The sequence below is a fragment of the Dermacentor andersoni genome, chromosome 5 (genome assembly GCF_023375885.2).
Source record: "Dermacentor andersoni chromosome 5, qqDerAnde1_hic_scaffold, whole genome shotgun sequence".
Taxonomy (NCBI): domain Eukaryota; kingdom Metazoa; phylum Arthropoda; class Arachnida; order Ixodida; family Ixodidae; genus Dermacentor; species Dermacentor andersoni.
Window position 1 is genome coordinate 98,858,379 of NC_092818.1, and position 15,241 is coordinate 98,873,619.

Here is a 15,241-nt window from a genome sequence, read left to right on the forward strand (position 1 = left end):
CATTAACTCGCGTTTGTTCCCTGACCCAATCGGCCCTTTTCTTATCCCTTAACGTTACACCTATCATTCTTCTTTCCATAGCTCGTTGCGTCGTTCTCAATTTAAGTAGAACCCTCTTCGTAAGCCTCCAGGTTTCTGCCCCGTAGGTGAGTACTGGTAAGACACAGCTGTTATAAACTTTTCTCTTTAGGGATAATGGCAAGCTGCTGTTCATGATCTGAGAATGCCTGCCAAACGCACCCCAGCCCATTCTTATTCTTCTGATTATTTCAGTCTCATGATCCGGATCCGCAGTCACTACCTGTCCTAAGTAGATGTATTCCCTTACCACTTCCAGTGCCTCACCACCTATCGTAAACTGCTGTTCTCTTCCGAGACTGTTAAACATTACTTTAGTTTTCTGCAGATTAATTTTTAGACCCACCCTTTGGCTTTGCCTCTCCAGGTCAGTGAGCATGCATTGCAATTGGTCCCCTGAGTTACTAAGCAAGGCAATATCATCAGCGAATCGCAAGTTACTAAGGTATTCTCCATTAACTCTTATCCCCAATTCTTCCCAATCCAGGTCTCTGAATACCTCCTGTAAACACGCTGTGAATAGCATTGGAGAGATCGTATCTCCCTGCCTGACGCCTTTCTTTATTGGGATTTTGTTGCTTTCTTTATGGAGGACTACGGTGGCTATGGAGCCACTATAGATATCTTTCAGTATTTTTACATACGGCTCGTCTACACCCTGATTCCGCAATGCCTCCATGACTGCTGAGATTTCGACTGAATCAAACGCTTTCTCGTAATCAATGAAAGCTATATATAAAGGTTGGTTATATTCCGCACATTTTTCTATCACCTGATTGATAGTGTGAATATGGTCTATTGTTGAGTAGCCTTTACGGAATCCTGCCTGGTCCTTTGGTTGACGGGAGTCTAAGGTGTTCCTGATACTATTTGCAATTACCTTAGTAAATACTTTGTAGGCAACGGACAGTAAGCTGATCGGTCTATAATTTTTCGTCTTTGGCGTCCCCTTTCTTATGGATTAGGATTATGTTAGCGTTTTTCCAAGATTCCGGTACGCTCGAGGTCATGAGGCATTGCATATACAGGGTGGCCAGTTTTTCTAGAACAATCTGCCCACCATCCTTCAACAAATCTGCTGTTACCTGATTCTCCCCAGCTGCCTTCCCCCTTTGCATAGCTCCTAAGGCTTTCTTTACTTCTTCCGGCGTTACCTGTGGGATTTCGACGAATTCCTCTAGACTATTATCTCTTCCATTATCGTCGTGGGTGCCACTGGTACTGTATAAATCTCTATAGAACTCCTCAGCCACCTGAACTATCTCATCCATATTACTAATGATATTGCCGGCTTTGTCTCTTAACGGATACATCTGATTCTTGCCAATTCCTAGTTTCTTCTTCACTGCTTTTAGGCTTCCTCCGTTCCTGAGAGCATGTTCAATTCTATCCATATTATACTTCCTTATGTCAGCTGCCTTACGCTTGTTGATTAACTTCGAAAGTTCTGCCAGTTCTATTCTAGCTGTAGGGTTAGAGGCTTTCATACATTGGCGTTTCTTGATCAGATCTTACTCTCCTGCGATAGCTTACTGGTATCCTGTCTAACGAAGTTACCACCGACTTCTATTGCACACCCCTTAATGATGCCCACAAGACTGTCGTTCATTGCTTCAACACTAAGATCTTCCTCCTGAGTTAAAGCCGAATACCTGTTCTGTAGCTTGATCTGGAATTCGTCAATCTTCCCTCTTACCGCTAACTCATTTATCGGCTTCTTATGTACCAGTTTCTTCCGTTCCCTCCTCAGGTCTAGGCTAATTCTTGTTCTTACCATCCTATGGTCACTGCAGCGCACCTTGCTGAGCACGTTCACATCTTGTATGATACCAGGGTTAGCGCAGAGTATGAGGTCTATTTCATTTCTAGTCTCGCCGTTCGGGCTCCTCCACGTCCACTTTCATCTATCCCGCTTGCGGAAGAAGGTATTCATTATCCGCATATTATTCTGTTCCGCAAACTCTACTAATAACTCTCCCCTGCTATTCCTAGTGCCTATGCCATATTCCCCCACTGCCTTGTCTCCAGCCTCCTTCTTGCCTACCTTGGCATTGAAGTCGCCCATCAGTATAGTGTATTTTGTTTTGACTTTACCCATCGCCGATTCCACGTCTTCATAGAAGCTTTCGACTTCCTGTTCATCATGACTGGATGTAGGGGCGTAGACCTGTACAACCTTCATTTTGTACCTCTTATTGAGTTTCACAACAAGACCTGCCACCCTCTCGTTAATGCTATAGAATTCCTGTATGTTACCAGCTATATTCTTATTAATCAGGAATCCGACTCCTAGTTCTCGTCTCTCCACTAAGCCCTGGTAGCACAGGACGTGCCCGCTTTTTAGCACTGTATATGCTTCTTTTGGCCTCCTAACTTCACTGACTTCACCTAACTTCATTATATCCCATTTACTGCCCTCTAATTCTTCCAATAGCACTGCTAGACTCGCCTCACTAGATAACGTTCTGGCGTTAAACGTTGCCTGGTTCATATTCCAATGGCGGCCTGTTCGGTGGCCATTTCATAAATATTTTGCTGCAAAAAGTACTCCAACGCGTTCAGCAGAAGCGGAATTATTGGCAATCAAACACAGCCTCCGCTGTGCTATCATTTCTTCTTCAATATCTTGCATTGCGAAGGCTATGGCAGAGTGGGATGTGCACACAATGCTTCTTAATGTCCCCCTGGTGTGCAGTTCAAATTTTATTTCGGATGTTAACGTAGACACCACGACTTCCGATTTTGGTGCCTATGACGTGCTAAAGACAAGTCAAACGCAGTTGTCCTCAGCGAGCCGCAGCCTGCTTAGCCAGTGTACCCGTGGCGGAACCCCGCGATGGCCGTGGCATCTACACTGCGTAGCCGACCACAGCTACCAATAGCAGCCATGTACGGGGATCCACTTTATTATCAGATAAAGCGTCTAGAAGAGAGTGAGGAGCAGGCTTCTGTTCTGTGGAGCTCCACTTATGAGCTCCACACACTGCATACAACAGCAAAACTTGGCTCAGATGTTCATAGCAGCATATGCTACCCGCAGACTACACTTTTCACCAAGGCCAAGTGGTGGTTCAGGGCCCCTTTAAGTCTACTGCAGGACAGAGGCCTCTCTCTGCGATCTCCAATTACCTCTGTCTTGCACTAGCCGATTCTAACTTGCGCATGCGAATTTCCCAATCTCATCACCCCACCACCATGACTGCCTTATAATAGAATAGTAGATACGGTACCTGTGCTTTGCGGTTATCATGACCTCAATCTAAACATAATGCCATGTTTTAGTGACTGTGAGGAACAAAGTAGCAAAAAATGTGTATTGTGAAAGTAACTTTTTATTGGGCGAACCTGTGCCCAGAAAAGCAAGTGACACTCGAAGCACGATAGCGGCAAGCACAGTCAGCACCAATCGGAATGTGATCTGTAGGTTGTGAGGATGCGCGACTCTCACGCATCCCCTGATATGTTGTTTTCTCGCATAGCTCCTGTCTCCTGTAATCCGGCTTCGCTGCGTGGCTAGTATGCTTGCAGGGTAGCACGAGAGATGGTGCGAGTGTTGCTCTGCTAACGCCATCTAACGGCGGGGTTACTTGAGTGCAAAAAGGAGAAGGCTTTCCTCTTTGGCTCAGGGTTGGGAAGCGGCATGGATGTAGGTACTGCGCATGTGCTGATCCATGCTTCTGCAAGACCATCTCGCGAGGCCTACTCCGGAATGGACGAACACGATCGTTTGAACACGCCACCACTCGCATGACCGTACACACGAACGACCAGGCGTTGGTGTCTAGCATGGGGCAAACATATTCGCTCATTATCCAGTCGCGGTGAGTCGGACTTCCGCGTTTTGTCGCGCACCCATCGGCATATTTGGTGGATAGCAACTTGGCTAGCAGGCATTAGTCTATGAAAGGTGCAATAAATGCCCTTGTGATTGTTTGCACTACTGTGTTGTCATCCCTTTGTCCCAAGAGCACAGGGGGAGAACCCCACAAGGTCAAGCGTGTTTGCTTTTATACACGACTCATCGAACGTTCCACCGTAATCGCTGGCACCCGCTTGCCTTCCAGAAAGTACTACACCATTCGTGTCATGCATGCGATCTGATTACGTAAGGTTCGGCACGAACATACACAACAGACAGAATCAACAATAACATTCCACTAAGTTCCAAATCCTGCAGGCGAGCCTTGTGCTGAGTGACAACGTTAAATAAGTGGATGAAATACAGTCCCAGGAAAAAGGATAAATGAGTATGCACGTCCTATAGTATGCATTGTCCTATAGTATGCATAAACCTGCAGCTCGCAGACGAATATTTGGTAAGCAGTCACTGTTTGTTCTATATAAATATGCACGGTATTGTGCTAGCTTTCGCCACTTCTTAAACTTGCACATTTGCCATTTCAATAAAGTAGACCCCTCTTTCCCAGACAGAAAAACAAGTAGTTGAAAAGGCAGCCAATAGCACTGAAGTATGAAACTCGCATTTTACATTAGTTTCTGAACATTACAGTGAACTCTGTTAACATTTTGAACATGTTTGTCTTAACACTTCTGAGATTTAGCTTGCAAAATCAGTGAACAGAACTGTGATTCTAGTCTGTCACACTTTTTTTATATGGCTGGCATCATGCATTGGTAAAATTATTTACCCATTGTTGTTTCGAGCAGGTGCAGTTAGATCAAGCATAATTTCTTCGTTGCCATTGCACTGGGTGGTGTCCGGGAACATCTGGTCTATCACTGCAGCAACTAACTGCTTTAATGTCGGCACAGCAGATTGTGGAACCCTCACAGGCTTCTCCTCTCTGACTTGTGTTTGAGAAGGCTTGGTCGGAAACACCCGGTCAACAAGTGATGAAACAAGTCCTCTGTGCTGACTAGCTGGTGATGGTGATGGGCACATTGCAGGTTGATGACCTCCCTGCACAAAGTGAAAACCGAGCTGAGCATAAAACTCGACTCAACAATGCCCCTAACCTCAGTGCAGGAACACTTAGTTGTTTTACAAACTTTACTGACCTACAATTTCTGGTTGAGTTGGTTCCATAACAGACATTTTAAGTTGTCTTGCAAAGTTATTTCTCTCTGTAGGCTTAATAATTGTCCTTATCCTGTATATTTGGCAAGAAAGAAATACTGGAAGATTTCAAAGACACAATCTCCAACCAAATAACTATTTGTTTTGTATTTGGAACTTCTCACGCCCCTAGCCATTATTTGCGACAACAGGTCACCGGACACACTGCAGCAACAAGGCTTCACATCTGCAGAACTGTGCCAATGCCACATGCACATGTAAATGGGGCACCACAACATATTTTAATTTGTTTTCGTGTGTTTCATTTCACTACGTTGATGCACTGAAGACAGAGGGGCGTAGACTGCTAAGTCACAGAAGATTAGGTACAGTTCAATTTCAAAAAAATTTAATGTAAATGGCGTTTTGTAGGATTTAAAGTCCTGAGGCTATACTGTGTGCCAGGAGAGATGCCGTAGCGACCATCTGGGTTATTTAACATGCACCCACAGTGTGGTACAGGAGTATTTTTTTGCACTCTACACCCACTGAAATACAGCTGTGCTGGCCAGAAATCAAACCTATGGGCTTGTGCCCAGCACCAGAATGCCATAACCACTAAATTGCTGCAGTGTGTCCACATGATGTAGATGCAAGCAGACTCTGAGTACTTTCTGGGCATCAAGGTGTCGAAACTTCATACACATATATGAAATTTTGATTTTGTGTCTTCAGTTATCCTTCATTACTTGAGAAAAAGGATGCTTACTCATGTATTGCATCACATAAAGAAATGCTCATTAATATCCCTGTTGCAGGTGTGCATGATGTACCACATGCATGCACAACGCGTACTGCACACTCATGTAAGCACTCATGTAACTAGTATTTTAAAGCATAGAGCCATGATTATAAGCAACAATTCCTTTTAATTACTTTCACAGCTGTATTACCAAAAACAGAACATGTATGAGCATCTGCATGGACACATAATAAAGTATATACAGTGCTAGAGATTACATTCAGAAGAGCAGAAAATTGGGCAAGTAGGCTTAGATTCATACTTTTGGGAAGTGCAAGAGACAAAGACGAAGAATGGAAGAACAAACACTCAGCGCCGTGTTTGTCGTTCTCCCTTCTTTCATCTCCGCCTCTTGTGCTGCCCACAACCATGAGTGCTAGAGACACCATTACACAGGGAACATTAAACAAAAATATAACACATGATGGAGTAGGCACGACGAGCATGTGCCCTCTGTATGCCTTAATCTTTTTTTGTATTATACCATAGTCTTTTTGCTGGTTGCATTCATGTTTACTATGCACCAACAGGTCACCCAGTGAGCATTCTTAGTGAATTGCTAAACAGCATGAAAATGCTACTACGAACTGTGAAGCTTCGTGCAGTGCATATGAACTAGCAGAGCAATAGCCGAATATCGCCATGCATCATTTCACATTTTGCCTAGTATTAATTTCTACCAAATTATCACTGTTATGAAGTTGTTTCTTGCCTCAAGTTGTGCCTATGGTATCCGGAATTTCTTGAATGCTGTTGCTAATTCCACAGCAAAGGAGGCATATCTATCAGACTGCACGCACATCACAAATAGTCTGACGTGTGCACTAGCACAAGCTAATTATCCAGAATGTGCACTGAGACATGTATAAATAGTCAATGCACCCAATTTAGGGATTCATTTTAACGAATAACAACTGTGCTTGCCACTATCGTTGCGATTTGAGTGTTGCTTATCTTTCTGGACATAAGTTTGGCCAACAAGAGCTAAATTTTATTGCGATAGCAATTATACGGACATTTCAGGTGGATTTTTTCCATCAGCATTGCCGTGATGTTCCGCATAATGTCCAAGGGCGATAACGCTGTCATCATGAGCCGTATGCTGTATGTGCGAGTGAAAGTGCACGAGGGGAGCCTACAATTGTGGCTTAATCTGGTGCACGCAAGGGAGGAAAGCTGAGAGGAAATGCACCATCTTCCATCATGCGAAAGGCTGTGGGGGATCGGAGGAGGCAAGGGCAGGCGGTGTTGTTTTCAAGAAGCAACTGCCTACTTTGCGTGGCCACACGTGGTCGCATGCGCCACATCTTGAAAGCGATTTGCAGACGGTTCATAACTTTGTGCGTGGCGTGTTCTCACCGCTCAGTTTGCACTGAAGTGATAGACAGCACAAAGGTCACTTCGTTCGCTTCCTCCCACCAGTGCTTTGACAGCGAGTGTCCACAGTCATCGAGTGCAATGTGTTCTCGTTTGCCAGTGCGTACTGACACCACGCTTGTTAATTTAGTTAGCAAGCAAATGTTTCCAAGTTTATACAATCCTTACTCCGTATAGCTGTCTACTAATTTGCTATCGCAATCAATGCTTTGTCTTTCGGGCAAAACTGTAACTTTTCAACTCCCACTTTCAGCAGTGTTTGGTTCTTCACTGTCAATTCAACATGACGATAAGTGCTTCTGATGAAATGCCTTTACACCTATTTACAACTACCATTGCTTTATGCTTATCTTTATCAATCAGCACAAGCATTCCACAAGAATGATGAAAATGTGCCAAACTATGACTGCCACAGTGCTATGAGAGGCCTGTGCACACAACTACAATGTCGATGATCAAGAACCCAGCCCTAGTTAGGTACGCACAAACCTCAGCTGAGGCGATTTCAAAGGCACAAACACATGGCACAGGTGATGACAAGTTTTTTTAGCTACACCAAAAGGTGCTAAATACAAGAGGTTTTGTAATTCACTGATTCCAGGCATTACTGTTGCTGTTTTTTGGTTTTTTTTACTATGCTCAAACATGTTTGGATTCATGTACAGTTCTTGACTTTCTTTTGCTCCTGCAGCCACTGTTATGATATGGAGTTGTTTTTTTTTTTTTACACGAAGTCCTCAATCGGAAGATTCTTTTATGGTTTATATTTAATGTTTATGCTCTCTCCTTTATAAGCCTGAAAAGGTCTACAGTGTTTGCACATAAATAAATAAAAATAGCGAAGTTAGGGGCAGTCAGGAATCTTACCTCAGAAAAGGCCCTTCGAATGCCTGCTGGATGCCTTTGAGTTCTTCGAGGCTCAGGCAATTTTCGATATGTCTCTTCACAGCAGATATCCTCATATATTTTCAGCATCTGCAACAAAACAAGTGATATATTCTTCAGCTAGCTTGCAGTGACTGAAATTGAGGTTGGTTATCCAAGTGTGATACGAATGGTTGGTTACGTGGACAAACATACACTGAAAGAGGTCTCGCAGTAAAAAAGACTGTATTGGGAACTCATGTTATGTACAGCATGGTACAATCTTAAGAAAACAGCTGATCTGTATTCAAGCCAACGTAACTTCAACATTTCAACTTCATGGAAAAAATTGTTAGTGTGAAGCATTAAGTAAACTTCTATTGATAAATAATTACTTTCCTGACCCCTGTATTTAATAAGCTAAAATCACCACTGAAACATTATTTAGGTATTATTTTTATATTTTTTAATCACAACATCTTTCATTTAAAAGTAGACTTAACTGTACACTGAGAATAGATTCACATGGTCATATTTAAGAAGTTTACAAAGCAAGCAAATCATGAGCATAGCAAAGCATTGCAAACAGTATTACTAGATATGTTGCAGAAAACATTTTGCTGAAGCGAACTCCACTCTCGGGAGCATTGGGTTAATACACTTTGCAAAAAGAGGTAACAGAACAGAAGTGGAAAACAAATTCAAGATACAATATTAATAGAGTCCATAGAGTCAAACATTAGGACAAATTAAAGTTTGACAAAAGTATGGATGAGCAAAAAGTGCATTTAAATGAGAACAACGATGGCAGAGTCTATGCTGAAACAGTACTTGTATTAAGTAGATACATGAAAAATGAACTGTTTAAATATTCACAATTACTTTACACCAAGGGCCGACAAATTGTTCCTTGATGCGGACTGGTCAAGTTATGAATAATTTGTGGAACAAGTTGTGCCTATGAATAAACTACAAGAAATTGTGGTTCATGGGGGATTTTAGAAATACCCCAAGTGGCTTGGCATGCCTGAATAGTAGGATCAGTAAAAGTGCATGTGCGTAGAACTCACTTGGCTTGGGCAGTATGAAAAGTAGTAAGTGTACATTAACTTTGGATTTGCTTGTTCTGAAACTAACTATAACCAACATTTCAGGTTGAGATTCACAGGCTGCAGGTGACTGAATCATTGGTACTATGGTGCTCACCCTTACAATGCAGTAACTGCCTGACAGCAAAAATCGACTCGCCATAGTTGTCTGGCAGCCAGACCAGGCGACACTCGTACTTATGTATGCTAGCACTGTACTGCAGAGAGGGTGGTGCAGGCATATGAATACACAGCTAACTCTCATTAATTCAAAGCCCTTGTTCTGTTGTTTCTGTAATACGAAGTTGAATAACGAAAGGAGTCAAACACAATTAGTACTTTTCAAAAGAATACATATACATATACACCCAGTCGTGCCAGATTAGGCATCCAGCCAGAAATGGGTATGAACAAATATGGGGCATTTCAGTAATGGCTGTTCCCTATTTTCAGTCCTTTGCAGTCACGCGCATCAACCTAATTTGTGACCATTCCAGTCAGGAGCCATATCACACATTTAGATGCCATGCAGAAAAAAAAGGGCTCAGGTAAACAAATGCGTGTTATATGATTCTTTTTTTAGGAAATTTATGCATTCCTGAGGCTTTCAACAATACTTGAGCCCTGTGTGGTAGCACTCAAAGCACTTTTCTTGGTAGAGGCCAGGTTTGCACTGCCATCTTTACTGGCCATCTGAAGGCCAAATATAGTCACCTATTGCACTAAACTCATCTTCTGATTGACTAAATTCATGTCAATTTTGTCCATAAAATGCACATGCATAAAACAATTCCATCATTTTGGCACTTCATACCACAAACTTTACGAAAATCCCTTCATGCATGGAGGAAGGAAAAGTGCTGCCCTTGTCTGGAGACATTGCAAAGTGCACTTTTTAGTTGAAAAAGTTCACGAAAACTGGTGCTAGCAAGTCAAACAGATGTACTCAAGTGTACTCTCGCACTGCTTCAAGAAGCTGACAACCAATCACAAAAATGTTTCCTCAAATGACTAATAAACATTACGTTTCTGCATATAAAGTTTTCTGCATATTAGCCTTCAAGCTTGCACTAAAATGTACACTGCATCTGAAGAAAAATTGGTCAAGAGGAAACAAGGTAAAAGGAAAAATTGCGAAGGACAATTAAAAGGAAACTACTGGGAGGCATCCAGAACAGCGACAACTCGTCTAATGATGACGACAGTAGGGATGCCATGACAATGATGACAGCACAACAAGGACAATGGCATGGCAAAAATGGTGGCACAAGAACGGTGACTCAACAACGACAATGGTGGCAAGGGTGACACCAACAATGAGAAATGATAGCATGATAACTCCAACAACAACAGTGGCTCAAGCATTTCATACTAGAATCGAATGCAAGGCGGGAACAAGTAATTTTCCAGGACTGCCAAAGAAGCACAATAATTATAGGCATCTTGATTATGCCAGTGAGAGACTCCACAAAATTTGCGCAGAATACTCTAAATAGCTGTCACTGCAAAACAATGTGTAGCCTGGCTTCCTTACCTCTGAGCTAGAAAGGCTAGAGGATTTCACTAGACGCTGCGGGAACCCATCGCCCACGGCGTGGGCAAAGCCATCATCACTGCTACCACGGCCGCAGCAGTCATCGCTGCTGAGCAGACTGCTGCCGCTACTGCTGCTGTTTGGCATCAGCAGGCGGTCCTGGTGCATCTGGTCGCTGATTTGCTCCAAGTTGTGCAGAGCCTCGGTGTACGAGAACTTGACCCGCATGACATCCTCTTCCATGTGGAAGACTCGTTTTTTCTGCTCCTGCAGTGGACAGCACCGACAGGCAATCGGCGAAGAAAAACTGAACAGACCCCAAACAGCTTGCAAGCATGGGCAGCACACAGGGTTTTACAGCAAGGCTATTAAAGGGAGTTCCACAACAGTTTTTACGCGGCGGCAGCAGTGGCAATGTGTGGCACCTCAGTTGGCATCGAACAGGAGACAGAAAACAGCCAGCAACGCAGCCTGTGTAGCAAATCCAGAGCAGCCGTACTATGACCAGGCTACTGCAAAGCGTGGCCACACACCGATGCTGGCAAAGCTGGCGGGGCCACACAGGAACATGCAAAAAACATAGCGGAGGGTATAGCAGTACTAAGCTTGAATATAGTGAAGCGTTTGAAAAGACTTTGGTATAGCAAAGGAACTGCACTGGAATATAGGATGAGTTTCAAAAGCCCTTGGTACATTTTGGGCAGTACCACACCAGACACCCAGGACTTCAGGAAAGTGTGAGAGCTCCTTTATACAGTGTTGCTGTCTTTCTGCAACGAGTTGCTTGAATTTGCATACTTCTATGAGGTTTCTTTTTATTTTTTATTATTTCATGAAGGTAACCTTTAAGTGCCCACACCAAGAACATCTCTAAAGTAGAGCCTATTTCACAGCCTACTTGTTCATTGCAGGCCTGATACCAGTACACTGTGGTGTTGCAGTTAAGTAAACACTCACCTTTGCAACACGTACGAAATGTTGGATATAGTCCAATGCTGTATATAATCTTAGCCAAAATATGGTCCATTTGGTTACCAACTAAAGCAGATACCTCTGACATGCAGCTTAGCCATTCTAGCAGGTCATTGCGCAGCCTGAAATGCAATACTACAGCGAACTGCACCGGAAACATGTTTTATGTGTTTGCCTCGCAAGTTCCTGAATATTTTACATGTTGTAAGCTGGAAAACCAGGCACCACATACATATGACTGCATAAGAGTGGGCACTAGATGGTATCTGTGGTAATTAACCAAAATTCATCACTTCTACGAGGAAACACGGGCAAGGCACAACCTTTATGAGCACTGTCACAAGTGCCAATGATGCCATAAATAAAACATATGCCAAATCCCAACAAATGACACAATTTAATTGAATAAATAAATAATTGAAGGCATGCAAATGTGGCATAGCAATAGAAGTGCCACATAATTTTTTTTTTATTTCAGACATTTATCTAATTGCTATGCATAGTCATTGCAAATCTTGCATTGAGCGAAGAAACTGTGATGAAGTGGCCTCGCCTCTCTTTTTCTGCGGTGTTTTTTTTTTTTTTTTTGCTCAGCAGAGTTCACAATGAATTACCAAACAGCTCAACAGTGAACCCTGCTAATTAGTATGGTCTGTTTCTGCTCTATCAGCTAAGATAGCCAGGTATTGGAAAGCGAAATATTTTTGAAACATGAAGTCAAAAGCACACATGCGAAACAACATATTTATGAAAGTTATACATCTGTTTGCATTTTTCTATAAGTGATGCCTATGGATTTATCCCTTTACCCTGATACCTATCCTACTACAACAATGCAAGAACTGCAGACGGCAAAGAGTGCAATTATCGCGGTGAGGCATATTTTGGCGCTCAAGTGGAGACATTTTTGTTTTGTTTCAAACTTATCAAAAACAATAAAAAGGACAGCAGAAGTTAGCCCCGATATGAGGACTAGCCTCCCTTCCCCCCCCCCCCCCCCCCTTAAGCAAAAGAATGATTGGCAGTTTTGCCCCAAGAAAGCGCATACAGCAATACCAAGGTTTAGCGTCCTGCTTGAACTCTTCGGACAGTGTTCTAACGTATGCACGGATGCGACATAAGAGGGTGTGCCAAAGCTTTCATTTAGGGCCTTTAATGGCATTGTACAGGTGCCACTGTGCTCCCTGCAAAGAGTGGGACCTGTAACATTACATTATTTTCAGAGTGCGAGCACTTCTATTTTTTGAGCTTTTTGATAGTCAGGACATTTAGTATAAAAGGCATGCGCTGTGAATAAAACGTTTCCTGACTTTCGCACACACATTGCAATTCTAAAAAATTCTGAGGAACAATTCAGCCAAGAACATAAACGTGGTCTGACAACTGCCTTGGTTGAATAGTGTAGCATCCACCTTGCATATGAGGGATAGGTAAAAGCATACCATACTGAAGCGTAAATATATATGGAACATCACGGTGACGGCAAAAATTAACCTCGAGTGTCCACACAATTGCTATCATATTGCACAAAAATATTGTGTAGTTGCACTATACTACCACGTCGTCTTGTACAGTCTGTCAACATCTACAGTGAATACAGCTGCCTGCACTATCCAAATGTGTCTCTCTTTAGTGTATCACTTGGTACTTCTCCAATCGTGAAATTATCCTTTTCAAAAGGCCCACATAAACAAAGAACAATTTAATTTGAATCCCATGGCGGTGGCTGTTGGTACATTGAGATGTGGGAACAAAATTTTAGAATTTATTTTTCTCATCTCTGCCTGCCGTTTTTCTCAGGTTCAATTATAGGGCACATACACAAACACACACACACACACATGCATACATGCAACAGAGCAATGGGTAAGACGATGTATTACAATAAACAGGCTGAACAGACATACACATGAACACTGTCATGCAGCTAACTCAGCTGGACCTCACTATAGCAATCACCAATCTAGCAAGCAGATAAATATTTTAAAAAGATTGTTTTATTACATTTTTGTTTCTCATGATACCTTGAGACAAATCCTCTGAAGGAAAAACAGTAAATGCAAAGTTCATTTAGTCATAGTCTATTTTTACAGACAAAAACAAGCAAATAAAAGAGCATGCTTTGGGCCAGGAACGCTTGTGCATCTTTACATGCTACAGTGTCACTTGGGTGCCTTCGGTGCCTTTCGCACGAGCTTCAGTAATGGTTAATTTGTTCTAATGCCTTTGCCAACTATTTTAAAGAAACATCATTCATAATGGATTTATTTTTGCTTCTAATTCTGCTTTTTATACCGAGATTCAGCTACGAAGATTCTCTATTAGCACAAATCAACAGAAATGAGCAACTCCCCAATGGCCAAATTAAATGCTGTCATCAGTAATCGTATCAAATGCACTCGTCTCCTTTATGCCACAAATTGCGTGTGCATGCAACAGTATCTATGTCTAGCATACTATGGTAACATAGTTATTCAGTGCGAGGTGCAAGTCACTAACGCATGCACTTATATAGCAAGCTTTTCATTTACATTTGTTTAGAAATCCTGCCTTAACAGAAATTCATGCAGAACCATTCTTTTTTCTTTATGTAATACAGCAAGACAGTCGTTACATACGAAAGTCATTGCTAAACTTACCTCAAGAGCTTCATTTAGCTGTGCCTTCATCTCAAAGTATGGCCTGAAAGCGAGCAAGCACACAAACATTCTCCCACCTGCCTTTTTACGCTCATGCAGAGACCATTAGCAACCAGACCACCAAGACAAATTAAAGGAATTTTTATACTTCTGTGGTCTACCCCGCAAAATTGACGCTTTTTCACATGGTAAGCGAGCGACCATACACAGAGAGAAAATGAGTGAAAGTTAAAAATGCGGCAGGCGCCCACAAAACAGCTTCTTCTATAAGGCCAATAGAATAACACAGAACTGGCTTACTGAGTACAATGATACATGTTAATAGCGTGCAACAGCACATCCAATGACCATTTCAATGAGTAATAATTTTAGGCACAATGTACAAGCATACTGCTATGCTTGCACAGTGTTAGTTTTTCAGGCACTAACACAGAATATTGTGACGTGCATTAAAATTTTTATAACAACATGTGTATCCGCTTCAAGCAAGAATGATGAAGCGAATATTTGTGGTTACTAGAGGTGCTAGGTTAATTACTAGTTTTAATAAAGTTGTACCTGACATTGCTGCACACCATGGCACAGGACTCCCGATTTATTTAAACTTTATGTACAAACAACTTTAACAGCGTTTACCCGTACATAAGTTGCACCTTTTTCCTTATGATGAGCAAAACAAGGACAAGGTAAAAGCAGGAGCCAAGGTTTTTACAGGTAGACTTGTCTTTTTTGAGGCAATCTTTTTATCTGTCGAAACTTTGACTCCCAATTTTAGCTCGCTCTCATTTTGCTCATCAGCTTGAATTTCCATCTCCCGCCTTCCCCATGTTTACCCATCTTTTTTAATATTTCATGTGCACGACAGAATAA

The 15,241-nt window shown here is 42.3% G+C and overlaps 1 protein-coding gene across 2 annotated transcripts in view; it reads right to left on the bottom strand.

Moving 5' to 3' along the window:
• Positions 1–15,241, bottom strand: part of LOC126530939 (uncharacterized) — a 45,549-nt gene that overhangs the window by 5,668 nt on the left and 24,640 nt on the right. For both annotated transcript variants that reach the window (XM_050178269.3, XM_050178270.3), the window contains 4 exons: positions 14,372–14,414; positions 10,761–11,027; positions 8,142–8,249; positions 4,728–4,999 (listed from right to left, as the gene is read on the bottom strand). In XM_050178269.3, the coding sequence (XP_050034226.2) occupies positions 4,728–4,999; positions 8,142–8,249; positions 10,761–11,027; positions 14,372–14,414 (690 nt within the window). The remainder of the gene's footprint in view (positions 1–4,727; positions 5,000–8,141; positions 8,250–10,760; positions 11,028–14,371; positions 14,415–15,241) is intronic.